This window comes from Panulirus ornatus, chromosome 38 (genome assembly GCF_036320965.1).
Source record: "Panulirus ornatus isolate Po-2019 chromosome 38, ASM3632096v1, whole genome shotgun sequence".
Classification (NCBI taxonomy): Eukaryota; Metazoa; Arthropoda; class Malacostraca; order Decapoda; family Palinuridae; genus Panulirus; species Panulirus ornatus.
Window position 1 is genome coordinate 12,754,608 of NC_092261.1, and position 19,640 is coordinate 12,774,247.

The 19,640-nt window shown below is 42.1% G+C and overlaps 1 protein-coding gene across 1 annotated transcript in view; it reads right to left on the bottom strand.

Annotated features, from left to right (window-relative positions):
- Window positions 1-1,066: 1,066 nt before the first annotated feature.
- Window positions 1,067-19,640, bottom strand: part of LOC139760907 (uncharacterized) — a 71,334-nt gene continuing 52,760 nt past the window's right edge. Inside the window, exons 9-15 of the mRNA XM_071684680.1 lie at window positions 14,882-15,032; window positions 9,619-9,764; window positions 4,767-4,923; window positions 4,205-4,320; window positions 2,932-3,133; window positions 2,488-2,757; window positions 1,067-2,144 (exon numbers count right to left, since the gene is read on the bottom strand). Coding sequence (XP_071540781.1) covers window positions 1,156-2,144; window positions 2,488-2,757; window positions 2,932-3,133; window positions 4,205-4,320; window positions 4,767-4,923; window positions 9,619-9,764; window positions 14,882-15,032 — 2,031 coding nt within the window. The 3' untranslated portion in view covers window positions 1,067-1,155. The remainder of the gene's footprint in view (window positions 2,145-2,487; window positions 2,758-2,931; window positions 3,134-4,204; window positions 4,321-4,766; window positions 4,924-9,618; window positions 9,765-14,881; window positions 15,033-19,640) is intronic.

Below are 19,640 nucleotides of genomic sequence, written 5' to 3' on the forward strand. Positions count from 1 at the left end.
TGAAGAATGGGAACAGAAACTCCTCTCTCTCTCTCTCTCTCTCTCTCTCTCTCTCTCTCTCTCTCTCTCTCTCTCTCTCTCTCTCTCTCTCACTCGTCCAGTGTTTGATCTCGCAGTCTCGTCGAAGGACCTTTCACTCCTGTTACTGTAAGAAGTGCAGCCTTGGAGCTGCAGGGGCTCTTAGAAAAGGTATTTGGGGTAATCATATGTATGCTACTTACCTGACCGTCATAGTTTCGCTGTGTAATGTTCTCTCTGCTACATGAAAGAAATGTATCGTGAAGGAAGAATTAATCAAACTACTGAGAGGAAAAAAAGGCTTTCGCCCCAAGCAACTTAATAACAAATTAAGCTCACGTGAAATTAATTCACTTCTAATATGGACATTACACCATAAATCATGCATGGGGTTAAAGGTAACCTAAGAGAAGAGAAAACCGACTAAAACTCAGCCACTGGTTACCTGAGGGAGCGATGGCGTATGAAGGCAATCCTGATGATGCTGACATCCCTTGTGGAGAGAGACACGCACCAAATATACGCTACGTTACTGTACATTCCTCCGACTCTGCTGTTATACCTTGGTCTTAATTTCTCAAGGGACCAAAGCAAGGATCGCGGAAGTAATGGTTGACTGCCCGCGGTAAATGGCAGTCTGGGTTGCGTTCAAAAAGGCTATGAATGTCGTTGGCTCACATTCCTCATAGATTTCTGCCAGTAATCCTGCTGCAAAATCTGTTGTTTCTGTTTAAACGTAATTCTTCATCACAATTCATCATTTAAAAGATGTAGTGGTGGCTCATGTATTGCTGGACTTTTCTGTGGTTTCTTTTAAGTACTAAAGTCTACTTAGATCCATTTTTGTTGGGCTGGGTTAGACAGCGTCTAGTTTGAGCATGCGCAATACGGAACCCAAAACCTAAATAAACGTTAAAGACTATCCAGTACTCTACATTTTTCTTTTCTTTACCAATTAGCTGTACGTAAGTTCACTGATCTTTTTTTTTTTTTCCAGCCATTCATCGCCTCTCTTTTTATATACTGTAAATCCTTTCATCTTTCCCTCGAATAACTTTACAGTCATCGATTATGTACTCGGTTATAGTTGTTTTTTTTTCCCCCCCTCGTTGGTGTTGTGGATAATTAATAGCCAGACTACCGAAAAGTTGGATGAAGTTTTATTGAAGTACTGTCAGGTGAGCTGGAGTGGTGTTGGTGTGTCGAGGTTAATTCCGGATGAAGGCTAGGGTCTGAGACCGTCTGCAGCTGGGGGTAAGTTTGTGTCTGAGAGGAGTGACTTTCCTGGGGAATACCCTCAGATGGCCTTGGGAACAGGCGACTCTGAGATGCTGTGAGGGACTGGGGGTCGATATGAGTCTGGGGAGGAGCAGCTGAGTGGACCTGTGACGCTAGCTGGGTCAGGGTGGTGGCGGCTTGTGGGAGTGTGGCAGCGTGTGGCTGGGTAGCGGTGTGGGACTGGGATGCAGTGCGTGGGAGAGTATCGGTCGTGTGTGGCGGGAGTGCGGTATGGAGAATGGCAGTTTGTGGGAGGGTGGCAGTGTGGGCTTTGGATGAGGTACGAGGGAGAGTGCCAGTCTGGGGTAGAGTGGCAGTCGGGACCTGGGGAATGAGCTGTATGCTGGGCATCGTGTGAGGCAAGTTGACTGTGTGGATTTGCTGTTGAGGATGCTGTGTCGCGGCGAGAGGCTGGGATGTGGAGTGAGCCTGGAGAGGTGAGTAAGACTGGGATGAAAGATGAGCATGGTGGGTAGATGCAAGCTGAGGGTCAACTGCGGCCCCATTCTGTGGTCCACCCTGAGAACCAGATTGGGGCCCAGCCTGAGGTAGGGGCTGCTGGAGAGCTTCACAGTGGAGAGATATAGGTGGCGAGTCGCGGAGGTTTAAGGCATCGTCTCTCAAGCTGAGTCTTGACAGTCTGGAGGGGGACTCGATCTCCACCGTCGGGGTGGTGATGTCGTCCGCCTCCACTTCCACCACGTGCACCGGACCTCCCCGGGTGGAGGGAGTCCTGGCACGGATAGCCCGAGGGGAGGTGCCCTCGTTGGCACTCCGGGTGGACGCTCGCCTGCCGGGGGTGACCTGGGTCACTACCACAGGGCCAGGCGAAAACGTCGTCAGCAGCTCTGGTCGAGGGATGAAGACGAGGATAAATACCTTGATCACATCACGAAATTCAAGATGGATGAGTTAATCTACTCTACCAGGTACTGAAATGATCTCGTCTGTCTTCAGAGTAAATGGCACTATGACGTTTACGTGTTTAACAGATATGAATTTCATTAGAAAATGCCCTAATTACCCCTAATTAACACATACTACTGATAGTGATTAAAACATAAGTTGTCGTAGAACAGATGCCAGAAAGTATCAAAGAGCGGAAGAACTTCAGATGTATTGAAGTGAAGAGTGTAGAAAATGGAGTGTGGACTGACCGCAAAGGGTGTAGAAAATGGAATGTTGACTGACCGCACGAAGGGTGGCTGCTGCTGCAGGATTGGTATACGGCGGCGTGGGGCAGCTCCAGCAGCGAGTCCTGCCGGGCGTTTTGCTGCTGGTGCGTCTTGCCCGGGGAGGAGGCGTGGGCACGGCGGACGCGGCACGTCACTATGCCCGCCACCACCACCGCCACGCCGACCACCACGCCCACCACACCCGACACCACCACGCTCACAGGCGCCCCGACGCCGCTCCGCGGGGGTTCGGTAGGCGTCAGCGACACATCCCCGTGTTTGTTCACTGTTTGAGCCAATGGTCGAGGTTTAGTAAGGCACAGGTGTAACAACAACATTTCATATGACAATGTCTTTGTCCGATAATGTTTGTTACACTCTCTCTCTCTCTCTCTCTCTCTCTCTCTCTCTCTCTCTCTCTCTCTCTCTCTCTCTCTCTCTCTCAACAGCGGCCACTCACAGTTGACGGAGACCCTCTCTGGAGCCACTTGCTCAGCCTTGGGTGCGTGGGTCTTCATGAGCAGCGTCGTCAGGTGGCCGCGGCCCTTGGCATGGCTGGCGTACATGGCCAGCACATAGTCCCGTCCTGGCGCCAGGGAGGTCATGTTGAACCTCGGCTTACTGTTGTTGTAGGCCGCCACCACCTTCCCTCCCTCACGCACCTGTAACACCTGGTATTAGTGACCCTGAACACCTGCACCACATGGACGTCACTAATTGCTAATTAAACACCTGTATTGCAACATCTGCACCAACCGGTTATGCTGTAACTTGTCACCACTCCTAGGCCTTGTAACGCACGAGATCATTGGCCTGTAAAGTCTGTACCAGATGCTGTAACTGATCACCAATATTTAGCAGTCCCCGAAATACAATGACCCATAACACCTGTGCCGAATGGGCATATCGGCACTTGTCAAATGCACACATGCACCCCAGCCCGTCAGTGTATAGATCATTGCTCTTATATCTGGGGAGGTTCAAACTCGACATACTTACTACTAGGCACGGTTGAGTCTTAGGAGCAGTTTGATTCCTCGACTCTTCCTGTCTAAGCTCATGTTATCACCCACTCTGTTCACTTCTTCCAAAGAGCTCTCTGCTTCTATGTCCCCCGCCTTCAGCTAGACCCCTTACAGATCACCCAGCAAGCTACTGGATCACATAAATACTAAATGGCCGCTGGCAGCTCAAGGCTGGGAGGCCGTTCTTATATCTACTTCTTTCCCTATGTCTCGATGCTTTGGAGCTCTTTACCCTCGACGTCTTTCTCGACAATTTTGACTTGGCCCATTTTTAAAGGTGAGGTGTCTATCCATTACGATGTGTTTGGAGCGTCCAACACGGAAAAAAAAAATGCAGATAGATTACCTAAAATATTTTCTAAAGCATTTTGAAATATCAATCCTAACTCTTAGGTGAAAATCTCATGAGGTTAAAGAAAAATGAGAAAGACGAGAGAAAACGATCCAGAGCATAGCAGTTGGAGGACGAGAAGAGGTATCATAACAGGTTAATGTTCGTATTGGCCAGTCTTTGTACAGAAATCTCTGATCCAACCTATAAAAACAAGTTCCCAATAGAAATACTTCCTTTTCTCTTTCATCTCAGGGTCGTGCTATTTCTCCTTGACCACCACCAGGGATCAATGAAGACCCTTCCCTCCCGCACCACCACCACCCACGTCCCACGAACCGATGGTCCCACCCATCCTGGTGTCCTCCAGGTCTTACCTCAATGTGGTAGGTCTCTGGCAGCTGGCCAGAGTTGGTGCCGGGTGAACAGGTGACTGCGGCCGAATCTGTGGTGACGTCATGGTAGTAGCAGCCAATCAGCGTGCTCGGCTTCTCTGGAAGGAGGGAAACTGGAACTCGTCTTGCGCTATGAGAGGAAGTCGGTGTTGCTAAAGATATTTGAAGATTATATACGTGTGTGTGTGTGTGTGTGTGTGTGTGTGTGTGTGTGTGTGTGTGTGTGTGTGTGTGTGCTGAAAAAAGCCACATGAAAAAGGAAGCACGAGATCTTGAGCGCTTTCGTGTATTAACCCATCTTCAGTAACTGTCCCCAGAAGGTGTGTGAATACACGAAAGCGCTCAGGATCTCGTGTTTCCTTTTCCATCAATTTTTTTCAGCATTCATAAAATTACGTATCTATTGTGATTTTGTGCATATATATATATATATATATATATATATATATATATATATATATATATATATATATATATATATATATATATATATAATGTCCGGGTTACTTGGTGATGTAAAACAAGAATAATATTTGGATCTTACCAACGAGCAAGATGCTGAAGATGCACGGATGGTCAGCAGGTCCTACTGCGTTGCTGGACTGACACTCAGCACGCTGACTCCCACTGCTAACATTGTCAGCCTTGACCCACCCAATTGACGTTAACCCTTCGTCCTTATGGCGTATGGGCGCTCGAACCTGTCGTGGGAAATAGGTTAATCACTCTGCTTTAAGGTGGGGGTATGGTGGGTGTCAGCTGTGGGTAGCTCCAGTGGTCAGGGGAGTTACGAATCAGGTGGAAAAAAAAAAAACACAAAAAAGAGGGTTGATTCATTGCTTCGAATCATCCAAGTCAACTCAAATGAGATCTATATGAATCTAAATCAATGCAAATAAATGAACTACGAAGCACTGCAAAATGAAACGATACACATATGAATCTAAACGACAACTAAGGAAGTTATGAATCATACCACAACTAATAACAGATGATGATAACCAAATGGGCCAGAGTGATCCAAAGCTCAGCCTTACTGTTATTAAGCTGAACCCACCTGATACCTAGATAACACAGTCGTTGGGACAGTAACATCAACAAAAGTGTTTGAATGATTGCTACGTGGTTCGTATATGCAAAATAGGGAACCATGCCTTCACAATACCTTTATTCTATCAAACTGCTCTTTTTTTTCCTCTCTTTTTTCCGGTTTAAAGTCTTTTCAGGTACGTTTAAACCCGCAGTTAATGGAACAACTTATAAAACTATCATTATTTTTACTTACCTTTATCGGCTTTGATAATGATTTTTCCAATATGCAAAGTTGCTGAAATACTGTATTTTTGGCTGTTGAATACATCCGCTGATAACTGGCATTTGTATTTTCTCTCTTGATGATAGATATGAACCGTCTATTTTTATCGTTTCTCGTCATTCATCTCTGTGGAGAGTGTTGTAAGAGCTCTTTCCTGTGTATATGGACTTGCCCAGGTGTCTGATTCCTCTCTCTCCCCTCCACTCTCCTAAGCCTCTTTACCTGTTGTGTATTTAGATTATCTGAACATCGATGTTAATCTTTTTATCCGGTTATTACTCAGTGTGAGCAAAGTCCTCCTGTTTATGGCTATCAGCAGTGTACATTGGAGAACGCGTTGATGTTGCATCCTTTATGTAAATGCTCTAAGAAGGTTTTGAATTGTTTTTCTAACTGTTTTACGTCTTCCAAAAAACACTTCATTTTTAAGGAACTTTTGTGAAAAGTGCTTCTTTATTCCTATATATTCTTTCTAGTTTCAGTGAATCTGTACTGTTCTGTTCTCGTAAATGTTCGTCTTAAATGTTATAATGACGAAAAAGCTGAAGAAGGTGTTCGTTGTCTGAGCGAGGTGGTGATGCGAGGCCGTGTCGTTGTTATTGAAGAAAGAGGAGTAATTTGTGGAATGTCTTCTTCTTCGAAAGAAGTCCATCATTTCCTTGCTCCTGAGATGCAGGAGCACCCATGAAAAGTAATCCTGGAGTTATATGATATATATAGTCATACATAAACTGTTCTCTGATTTGTACAGGAGTTATGTATGAAATCATTTGTGTTGGATTCTTGGTCAGCTGGACTAATTTGCGTCATAAACACTCTATCATGTCAACAAACATCATCGAAGACTCGGAGCTATATTGTACTCCTCAACATTCCATTAGAGATGAACAGACTAACATTACCTTCACAAACTGTTGAAGAAATATCCAATTCCCTGGTGCCCATGATCTACAATTTCCAGGTTCTTTTTTTTCTTTAAAATGTTCGCTATTTCCTGTAGGAGCGAGGATGCGTCCAGAACAAATGACTGAGCCATAGAGGATAAAGGATCCCCATTTGGCTCTTTCCTCTGTTCCCTTCTTTTGGAAAGTGATACAGGAGGGGAAGATTTCCAATAACCCCCAACTCTTCTCCTCCTCCTCCTCCACTCCTGCCCTTCGACGTCGCCTTCTACGACACGCAGGAGATACGTAGGGTGGTGTTCTTTCTCCTCTATCCCGAAGGATAACGATTCACATCGGCTCCCATAAATCAACGATTAAAAACCTGAAATTTAGCAGTAGAGACCATTTGCCTGACTTACCACCTTCATAATCGTCTCGCAGATAAATTACTTTTTTATTTCATTATTTTCCTCGCCTGATCCAAAGACATGTAATCACCATCTGTCTTCCCAGCGGATCCCTAAGTGTGTTTTCTTATACGTACAGGGTCTTATGTACGTCTTTCTGTGCTGTGTTGTCCTAGCGAGAGCAATGAACTTCGAGCGGAGTTCTGACTGAAATGAACTCCTCGAGTTTTACGCAACAGATCTCCTCTGGATATCTGGAAACATGACGTTCCACCGGAATGGAAGGAAGACAGAAGCAAAACCTCGTAGCAAAATTGTCACCATCCTCTCTATAAGTCGTCCCTCCAAAAGATGAATTGAAGATACGTAGAAAAAAGAAGAAAAAAAAAAAATCTACTGCCTTCCTTCTCGTGAAGAACTCAGCAGTACACACCTCAGCTCGAGGCCTACTTAAACGCATCTTTACCACGAATTAGCTACGTTTATTTCTACCTGTTTTGACTCGAAGTCTTGTGCAACCGCGTTCCAGCTGCGCCACTCCATCTTGTCCCCTCCTCCTCCCCCCCACCTTGACCTCCTCTCCGCTGCTGCCTTATCTTAAGGAGAAGAAAACCCCCCTGACTTTTCCATTCTCTTGATCTGAAATGTTGATCCCAAGCCATCCGTCTGAGGAACCTAAATTCGACTGTCACCACATCATGTCCAGCCCGAAATTATCTGTCCACTGCGTAATGTATGACCTCAGACAATGGAACCTCGTTAGACATCCGGACGTGAAAAAGTAATTTTTCTTCAGTTTCCAGGGATGTAACCATTGATTCATTCATGCTGTCTTGAAGATATTCAACCGCTTATCTTTCCACATATTCTTCTTCCCACTCTTTGGAACCTTTGGCAACATTTCACGTAGCTGTTCGTAAATCACACCACATAAATCACACTCAAAAGGTTACGAGAGTTAGTTTTAAACTCGACCCTAATTTTTTACTATATATATATATATATATATATATATATATATATATTGATTACCAGTAAACCTAAAACACGATTGTCAGTCAATAGACTGTATTAGACTACACAACAGTCATCCTTGTCGTCTGTACCTCCACACCAGGTCAATATAGCCACAATCCTTACTTGGTTATGTGACCTCACAGCCATTATTCCACGGGCTAAGATCTGCCCCCGTATGCTGAATACAGAGAGAGAGAGAGAGAGAGAGAGAGAGAGAGAGAGAGAGAGAGAGAGAGAGAGAGAGAGAGAGAGAGAGAGAGAGAGAGAGAGAGAATGTACGTAGTAACCACTCTAAGCAAGAAATAACATTTCAACCTTTGTCCCCTAACAACACATTTATTTTACACATTATCTCGTCATCACTTCCTGACATACAGACAACCAAAAACTTCCTGCAGGTGTCATAGTTAAATAATCAAAATCCTGATGAACACAAGGACTTGGATAGTTCATGGTCACCTCTGTCTCCTAACAACTTTGCAATTTTCCTTTCCCATCATTACCATCGTGTCTCACATGCGCTCCTGTTCTCCCATATGCCAAACTGCAAGAGATAGCTGTAAAACATAGTATACGTCTGTCCTGTATGGCAACATCTCTGGTTAAATGACCTTCCAGTGTTTAGAGGTCACTAAACCCTAAAAATGCCAATAGCTGTAAGGCACTCACCTCATATACCTCCACAAGCTTCCTTGACAGTACCAAATCCTGGTCCATTGCGACCCATCATCATCATCATCATCATCATCATCATCATCACCATCATCATCCCTTCCTATCCCATTTATCTATATCACGCCCCTCGTTGGGAAGCACTCTATTCCCTCCTTAATCTTCACACAGGACGGTCATTGTCGTGAGAGAATTCAGTCTATCATCCAGCCACAGCTTAGGATGCGGTGGTGAGACGGTCCCTCGAGCGTGTGGCTCCTTTGGAACAAATCATCCCATACAACATCTTGATATTCTATATGTTCCTTACGAGTGGGTTACACCACCAAGGCCTTCAGCTTACACGTGAATGAGAGCGATTAAATTTCCAGGCAAAGTCAAGAATAGCGACAACGATAGATAACGACCACTCGATTTCTTCATGTTCTCATAGATATGAATGATGAATCACCTGCCTTTGTAAATCGTAGAATAAATCAGCATTTCCTTTTTATTCTTTGATATATATGAGTAAGTCTCTCCCTCTCTTACTCGCTTCATTCTTTGTGTTTTAGAAAGTCATATTTGTTGTGCATTAAAGAAGAAATGAGAGAAAGTATAAAGTCTTTTCTTTATATTCACTCAACATCGGGCATGACCTGCACGACTCCATAACCTATGATCTCGACAAGGAATGTTTCAGTTATCATCATATCCTTTCGTCTGCTCTTCCTCCAAGCACCACCTCCACTTCCGCAATTCACCAAATACTTCTCCGTCATTTTCTGTTTCATCCCCCCATCACCACCACATCACCTCTGTACTCCTCGGAGGTCATCCTCAACATTGCCTATCTTCTCCAATAATTTTAGAATTAGTCCCACATTTCACTTTCACCACCAACCCCAACAGTCTCACCTTACCCTGATCTCGTTCCTTACCTGTTTCCCCCACCAACTGTGCCCTGTCCCCACCCTCTCACAAGTTACCTCTCACCACCATCATCATCATCATCTCCACCACCTCCTTACCATGACCAAACTCTTCTCCAACGTCTCCTCCTCCGTTCAGCCACCTCACAGTAACAACGTCACCAAAAAAGCATCCGCTACACTGGTTCACCTGATCCATATTGGTAACGACGGTGACACTTTCCCAGATGTAAGAGACTTGTGGGGGAGAAGCTCTGACGCGACAGTCCATCTCCACCATCTCTCCAGCCACCGCCAGCACTTCCCGAGCTCCCTCCCATTCACACACCGGCGCATCTGCGTGGGTAGAGAGAAAGAAAGAATAAAAAAAAAGCTGATTAAGTTACGAAGCGAATTTTTTTTTTCTAAGTCAAAGCATCTTGTTAAGAGATACCGAGGGAGGTTGTGAATGAAGGGTGTGGGTAGAAAGAACCATGAAAGGTTCCCTGGGTGAGCAATGCCTAGGACACTCCTCAGGGTTGACTAGGCATGTCGCACCGTATCATGACAAAGTGAAGTTATAAGCAGGGTTATGGGAGGAGTAGATGCATGAGCTGAGGACCACTCACTGTGTGCCTAGAGAAGCACATGCGAATAATTGAGAGGGTCCACAGGACAGCACAACAATCGTAGACACTTGAGGTATGGAAAGTGTGACCAGAAGGATAGAGAAGGTAAGGAAGGTTGGGATTCACTCTAGACGAATGGGACGTCCCTGTGAAAGTTCTATGGTGAGGCAATCTCAGGGAGGATTACCTGAAATCGACGAGTGTGAAACAAAGGCTAAAACAAGGAAGGAGTTCAAGAGCTTCAAAAGAAGTCTTGAGACCAACAACATGGCATCAGATCGCCATCCAGTGCAAGTGGAAGCAGATGAAATCAAAGTCTCAGCTAACGATCGTATATACAAATGCTACTGGATCGCTTCCGAACGGAAAGGAACTTGCCTTTAGCGATCGAGTGGATGACAGCAAACCAGAAACCAATGGCATGAAGTGAGAATAAAAAAAGGCAAGTACGTTAAGCCACAAGTGGCCGTTCTCACACGACTGTATACTAATAAGAAAAGAGAGACGAGGTGAAGAATGGGTACGAATAACCCTCATGGTAAGTGATATCATTAGTTTGTGAGGGGTAACCACAAGCAGTGAACTTCTTTGCATATGTTTCTTAGAAGATCTGCTCAGTAACCTTGCTTATAAACAAGGCTCATGACTAAAATTCATGCATTCAGTACAGGATGAAGCACATCATGAAGAGTGATGGCATGAAATTATTAAAATCAGTTTCTTTACATATGAAGAAAAAAAAGAGTTCTTTTTCACCATTCTTCAAGCATATGTCATGGGCCAACCCTACATTCCAAATTCATGGTTATGAACATCGATCATCAATATGATTAAAAATAAATATACTGTGTTTTCAGTCGCATATGAAAGCCAGAAAACGCACTCCAACCCTTTACATCATCTTAAAATCCTTTAAGATGAATTTTTCCTTGAGTTCACGCAAAACACCATCGTCTTGGTGATAGAGACGAGGCAGTGCTTAACGTAATCTTTTAAAGGCGAGAGATTCTCTCCTGGTGCTCTATACTCGCCTGTACACTCAGTTCTCTCATTATAACCTACGTATTATATGCTCCTGGTGTTCCATGCTCCTGTACAGTCTCAGTTCTCTCATCATAACCTACGCACCATATGCTCCTGGTGCTCTATACGTCTGTTCACTCTCAGGTCTCTCATCATAACCTACGCACCATACTCTCCTGGTGCTCAATACGTCTGTACACTCTCAGTTCTATCATCATGACCTACGCACTATACGCAAATGAAATCAAGGACGACGTACAAGCAATCAGATATCTATCATCAATATGATTACGCTATCTGCACGGTCCTTAATCACCAGATTTGCAGATAATCAAGGTAAAAAATTGTCCAGGCATGGAATCCGCTTATCTAGGTAAAATATTTCCATGTACGGAACGTAATTTCATTTTCTTTCATCCTTTTTATTTTCATCTGTGAAACTCGATTAGAAATTTCCTCTGGGTGGTGGGTCATCGCTCATATGCACACAGGATCCTCCATGAGAGCGTGTGGGTCATCATCTGCCCTTTTCCCATCGTGGTTCAAGGCAAAGCGACCTCAGTGCTCCTCTGCTTGTCCCTATCTCCACACACACACACACACACACACACACACATTCCTTGTTCGCTAGGCACACATACACTTCCCTCATTCTATCACTCTACCTTACCCTCTCCCTCTTACTCTCTTATATTCATCATCCCTTCATCATCCGTCTTTCCCTCTTGCCTTTGCTATGCTCGAATTCCGTCTTTGAATTCTCTCTTCCACCACTCCTATGCCTCTCTCTCTCTCTTACACTCCTTTTCGAACCCTCGTCATTCAATGCACTTCACATTTAAACCTTTTAGGAGTATTTTCTCTACATGACACACTTCTTCCCCGTGGACGTTCTTCCCCTTCCATCGCACCGACATTTCAAATCTTATATATCAGAGGAGGCAGAATTATCCAGCACCTTCACGTTCTTATAAAATTTTCATGAATATAATTTCCACAATACCTGCAAATTCCAACCTCCTCACCAACCGCTTACCATTCAACACGTTCAACTTTCAAAAATTCTCTCCTTAAAAAACACGACTTCCTTGCCTGTGTTCACGTTTTATGAGTTCCCACTTTTCCCAACCCATCCAGATGGTTTTCACAGTGGTTTGCACTTCCGTGATATATAACCACACGCTGAGGATGGTCCACGTAAAACAGAGCATTCACCACCTCAGAATCATCTACATATAACGACAGACAACATCCTGGTGTTCAACACCCTCCGACCCCCTACATTGTCTATAATGGTCCGTTGTTGCTGTCCAGATTGACGCTCACACCAGTTACCTCTGTCTCAGCTTGTCCTTCCCAAGGCTTTCCACCACAACCCTTCCCTTTCCTTTAGTCAGCTTCCTCCACACGCATCGTCCACCCTTAGCCTATCCTACACTCTACCTCCCTCCAGCTCTCATCAGCTTCTTTTCAATAATTAAGTTCGTAAAGAACAACTGTACTTTCTTTTCCTTTTCATATATTTTACGAAAATTTCACATAAGAGCGCCCAGTATATGTACTCGATGCATGTTAAATGTCACGTGTAAAGAACTCTTTATATGTCATGTTGGTTTCATTTGATAACCTCACTTCTGATCACTTCCTTTAGCTTGCTGTCTTCTTTTCTTTTTTTTTTTTCTACGTTTCCTGCCATCCCCTGCATCCCTCTCTGCGTTCTCTGGACGATAAGACGGTCAGACACTCTTCCTTTAAGATGCATCGCGATTCTTGCCAAAGGTCATTCATTTTTCACACAGTTTTCCTCGAGCACACAGCCCAGCAGTGCTCTCATCTCTATTGATTCCTACCAACCATACACTACCAAAATCAATTCATATACGAAGGAATAAGATATATGACTAATACAGACGTTTTCTTTTTCGTGTATACAAGTCCTGTAAAGGCTATCCACTTCCAATCCTCCCTCTTAAAACCCTCTCTAACACTACTGCTTACATCAAAAGGGGATTCCAACCCTTCTATTTTATATCAACCAACGCCATAATCATTACCTCTACTGAGCCTCATACTTCAGACTTATCAACCCCCATAATTACACTTAAACTCCTTCATTCTATTTAACCCGAGGCCGAAAGCAGAGCATTAACTTTATCTTCATTTCTTCTATATTTTTTCAAGCCAAACTCTTGATAACCGCAAAGTAATTAGCCTAAATCCTTTCCACGCTGTGCACCACTTATTTTTCACACACACACACACAAACACACACACACACACACACACACACACACACACACACACACACACACACACACTGAATACATCTTCCTGTATTCTCTGTCTGTTCCTTTCTTCTCATACATCCTGGAATGGACTGCCTAGCTCTAAACTTCTTCCTTTTCAGCCTTTTACTATTTATCGTATGTAAATATCCCGTTCTGAAATGTTCACACACACACACACACACACACACACACACACACACACACACACACACACACACACACACACACACACACAACACATGCAACACAGGCCGCAATCCTCAAGTTTCAAGCACCACCACATAACGTAATATTTTCATCTAAAGAAAACTTAAACGATTTTCGCCAGCTTGTCCCACCCTCTCCAGACTAGAGCAGGAGAGAGCTAACTGAGGTCAAGGAGATAACCCTTCTTGGGTCCAGTGTACCATCTTTTACCAGACACTGAGACTATGCACCAATTTCCCACTCTCCCTGGGTCACTGACCTGTTGGCTTGGGAGCTGCGCTTTAAAAGGCAATATCCCTGACTTTGTCCCTCACGTTTGAAGAATTAGCTGAGGAGGTATTGGTGAAAAATGAACGCCAGGAATACGTCTGTGTGTGTGTATATATATATATATATATATATATATATATATATATATATATATATATATATATATATATATATATATATATGCAGAGTGATACATACCCTCATAAACGCGAGCGGGATATTGAATGACTCTGGCATGTCAAAGAGGACAATGATATTGTCTTGTGTGTCACTCAAAACCTCCATATGAGCGATGAGGGAGGGCCAGCTGATGGGAAGGAAAACACGGCATATACTAGGGTGAGGAGTACCAAGTGGTGAGTGAAGGACAGACAGTAACGGGAGGTAAATGCCCGTGCTATCAGTTGGGAATGCCTGATCTGGTGCAGCACAAGAAGCTATTACGTTCTTTCCCACCATCATGGCAACTGAAGTGTGTTGCTAAGAAAAAAAGAAGTAACTCCACTGCAAGTTTCCCTGCTGTGATATCTAGCATTATCTTCATGACTCGTTTACGAAAAAGATTCCCATGAGTAAAATGATCCTCCGGAGCTCAGATTAGGCTATGATAGATTAAAAGGACAGCAACATCCACCTAGGAAATGGGTAAGGCCCTGTTAGAGTATGATGCTGGGCAAGAGAAGAAAAGAAAAAACCTGGTACAAGACCTTTATCAGAATGAGATCCTTACAGAAAGATCAGAACTCCCGCCAGTGTAACACATCTGCTGAGATGAGACTAAAAGCAGATATACAATGAAAGGAAACCCACACTGAACAAAACTAGTAATAGAACACAAAATACACCACTGAAAAGAAATATATATATATATATATATATATATATATATATATATATATATATATATATATATATATATATATATATATATATATCCCCACTAGGGTAGAAAAATATTAGAATCCTAAGAAACATAGTTAAGACACGACCTTCTTCATAATCTCAATCTGTCATTATGCTCATCCATTATTCCCGCAGGACGCCATCGAGTACTTACAGTCAATGTGGAGGGTGACGGCGTTGCTCTGTCCATCTCCCTCGGGGTTGGAGGCGACGCAGGTGTAGAGGCCAGCGTCCCTGTGACTCAGCTGCAGCAGAGTAAGGCTCCTGCCGCTCCTCACCACATTGGCTCGGTGCAAGGGGCGACCCTGGAGGGGGTGGGTCACATCCAGGGAAAACTTTACACAACATCTTTATAAGATATAGGAGTAGTGTGTTACCCTATAACCTTGTCTGTATAAGTTATAGTAGTAGTGTGTTACCCTATAACTTTGTCTGTATAAGTTATAGGAGTAGTGTGTTACCCTATAACCTTGTCTGTATAAGCTATAGGAGTAGTGTGTTACCCCATAACTTTGTAAGTTATAAGAGTAGTGTGTTACCCTATACTGTTCTCTTTATAAGATATAAGAGTAGTAGTGTGTTACCCTATGATGTTCTCTGTATGTTATAGGAGTACTGTGTTACCCTTTACTGATTTCTTTATAACTTATAGTAGTGTGTTACCCTATTATGTTGTCTGTATAAGTTATAGTTGTGCGTTACCCAATAACGTTCTCTTTATAAGTTATAATGTTCTCTCCAACATTCATGAGGTTCTCTCTCCAACATTCATGAGGTTCTCTCTCCAACATTCATGAGGTTCTGTCTCCAACATTCATGAGGTTCTCTCTCCAACATTCATGAGGTTCTTTCTCCAACATTCATGAGGTTCTTTCTCCAACATTCACGAGGTTCTGTCTCCAACATTCATGAGGTTTTCTCTCCAACATCATTGTGTTACTCTATATTGTTCTCTACAAGCCATGCAATGCTGTCACCAACATGTCCACATAAGTTATTGCAGTGATGTAATAATTATGCTCTCGCCGACAGCCTCATACATGTCACCAACACGTCTATAGTCAGCATATCTGCGTGCTGCTCTATCATGCTCCTACCAACAGTCTTATACAATTATCAGAAACATTACCACGCTCCTAGAAATTAGCGGTGGTCAAATATTCTCACTTCATACAAGCGACCATACATATTTTTCCACTGTCTAAATCTGAAATCATGTCCCCACTGTATAATTCTGAAATGCCTTCACCATGAAAAAAAAAATGTTAATCGAATGGTATTTTCCGGTGTTGTGTTCTGCTCCAGTAAGCCTCCACCAGTTCATAAACAAGGTGTTCACTAAGGTTCACTCTGCAAAGTACTGTTAATAAATCTAATTTTGTTTTATACGAAGAATACTTAAAACTGTGTATATCTTTATTGCTCACAATGTGCATCTGACAATAAAATAACCTCCAGCCACATCACTTTTTACTGGGGAAAATAATGTCAGGTCAATATCAGTAAAGGTGAAATATTGGATTTTCTCTTCAGGCCTCGAATTACCATGAAACATGGTATTTCCACAGGCACATGTTCTGAGTATTAATCTTCATTAAAATCATTATCATTCATTCTATATTTCTTGTTAATTATGAACTACAAACTTTATATATATATATATATATATATATATATATATATATATATATATATATATATATATTATATATATATATATATATATATATATATATATATATATATATATATATATATATATATATATATGTTGCATACGAATGCCCACTTTTTATAGAACACATAATGCCCTCCAACAACAAGGATTCGAACCCTGCACCATTTGCGTGATTGCTGGGTACGCTAACCACCCGGCTATGATCGCCCCTAAAAAGGTTAGCGTACCCAGCAATCACGCAAATGGTGCGGGGTTCGAATCTTTGCTGTTGGAGGGCATTATGTGATATATATATATTATATATATATATATATATATATATATATATATATATATATATATATATATATATATATATATATATATATGTCAGACCGGAAAAACTGTGAGGTGATACCGGCAACTTCATGCAGTACGCAGTGATGACCACAAAAATGTGATCTCTATGCACTGTCATGAAAATGATCACCTCATAAATCTTGAAAATCTCGTTATTCTATACCCCTCTGTTGATTATGTCACACGCAACGTCATTGAATCTGTCTTAATTGCTGATACTAAGACCGTTAATTTGTCCCGAGGTAACTTTATTAAAGCCTCTCCTAGCATTAACCAAATCATTATGAGGGATTTGACAAAACTCGAAAACATGAAAAATGTATTTAAGACACACTCAGCTACCGAGGTCAACCACCGCCACGTGACCCTCCTTAATCACTCCCCCTTTTAATGGTTTCTGGCGATCAAATCAGACAGTGCTTGGTCTGCACTGGATGGCGGTAGACGGCGGTACTCCGGTGTGATGTTGGGATTCAAATAACTTTTAAGTACTGGCACCTGATGAGGTGGATTGTCTCCACGAGACATGTCGTGCCACACGTAAAGAAAATTTACATATCAAATGAAATTTCATGAACTCCTAGTGAAGTGCGATTTCACCTTCAGATGTATATATATATATATATATATATATATATATATATATATATATATATATATATATATATATATATATATATATATATATATCAAATTAGCCCCAGTAGATAAAGTGCCTCATAAAGAGAGACTAATTCACTCAAGTGAGGACAGGTTTCACGTTCCGCTAAACCTGAGTATATGTTGAAGTCGGTGTGTGTTTTTGCTTTTCCCTGCCATGGTGGTGGACGGTGGCGGTCATGAAAAAGGGAAGGGTTAGGGGAGACATACAAAGAGAAAGAAGGATGAACGAAGATGAAAGTCGAAGACAGAAAGAAGGCGTAAAGAAAAAAAAGAAATGTTTCTTTTTTTTTTTTAGTATGTTAGAAACCCAATGTTATAGGGTTTCAAGAATCTTATTTTGACTCAATGTTTTTTTTTTTGTTGCATATCTTAACAGAATCCTGGAGGTGAATATGATCGCCTTATACCACATAAAATCACAGTCAATAGGTATATCAGGGTATATATCAGAGACATATTGATTACACAATATAACCGTCTACCTTTACAGACCACCTGTAGGAAAGAGTGACCAGCGGTACTTTATAAGAACATCACGAAGCTAACTTGTGGAGCGTGACTGCATCCAATTCTTTTTTCCTGACAACCTCTCGCTAGCGGGGAGGGTTATGAGGACCATGTAACAAGATGGGGTAGAACGATATATATATATATATATATATATATATATATATATATATATATATATATATATATATATATATAAAAGTCGATGAAACACGTTTAGAAATCGACAGAATCTACGAAAACCTCACCTAACTTCTATAAGCTTAGAGTGAGATTATATACGGCAATCTAGAGTAATATCGGTTTACTAGCGTCGTCTATTGGATGTTGCCTTTAGATATAAGCCTTAGATATAAACATATCCGCCGTAAATGACGACACAATCACTCTTGAAACAAATTCCATTTGTAGCATCGTCGATCCTGTTACAATGATGCCCTATAGTCTGGATGAAATGCATCTTCCTCCTCCTCATTCTCCTCCTCTGTTTTTGGGTGGAGTTCATAATGTTGATGTCATGGGTAATAGATGTTTCAACATCCAATCTCGTGCACGATTCGATATCGTATAATGGCATTCAGTCTCATCATACTTGATCAGCTAACTAAAGAAGGTATTTGAATGACAGGCAATTACTCTCATTTCTATGATAATATATCTTATTTGAATGTCTGTGATTGATGGCGTCTCTTGCCAGCCAGCCTTCCATCAAGGGTGCGGAGCAAGTCGAATGTGTTTCAGGAAGTTCTGAATTACGTCTCGCATGCCGAGACAAGGAGAAGATGGCGCCGTTGTTCCCTGCCCATAATAAGATTGCTCCAACGTGTATTTACCAGGATGTTCCACTCAGATATTCATTAGAATCGGGAAAAACTTGCAATTCTAATGTTACAGAATACGTGAACGGCGAGAAAGAGCCACGAAGTTCAACAAGTTCAGGTGTGGTTTCATGAACAGTGGGTGGATAGGTAGACCTGCGTTAAAACATTAGGAAAATGTTATTGTTAACATACTGACACATATCATCGCTTCCCTCTGCTCCCTGTGTAACAGTAAATCCTAATTATGGTAATACATTATCTTTTAGCATACTTGGCAGCTTCCTTTTCTCTAAGTTTCATTCACCACATCTATCCACTCTCTCTCGTTTTTTTTTTTAATTTTCCAAAAGAAGGAACAGAGAAGGGGGCCAGGTGAGGATATTCTCTCAAAGGCCCAGTCCTCTGTTCTTAACGCTACCTCGCTAATGCGGGAAATGGCGAATAGTATGAAAAAGAAAAAAGAATATATACACACACACACATATATATATATATATATATATATATATATATATATATATATATATATATATATATATATATATATATATATATATATATATATATATATATGAAGAAGAGCGTACTGCCGTGAATGTGTATGAAGATAAAACCGAACTTCTCGCAAACTTGCTTTTTACGGTACCAATACAGTCAGTGTTGGTCCATCGCGGAGGTCTTACTCAATTCATAGTAACAATGGCAGAGAGGGGGAGGGACATACATACAAGCCCAGGTAACCTTTGCTTCTGACTCGCATATGAACCGGGGAATTCTACATTACCCCACCCCACTGTGACCTACCTGAAATGTTAAGGCCTTGACTAGACAGGTTGGTGGGTGCCTCTCTTGATTCCCTGTTAATCCTGCCAGATTCATGACTTAATTTCTTATTCATTTGTTTT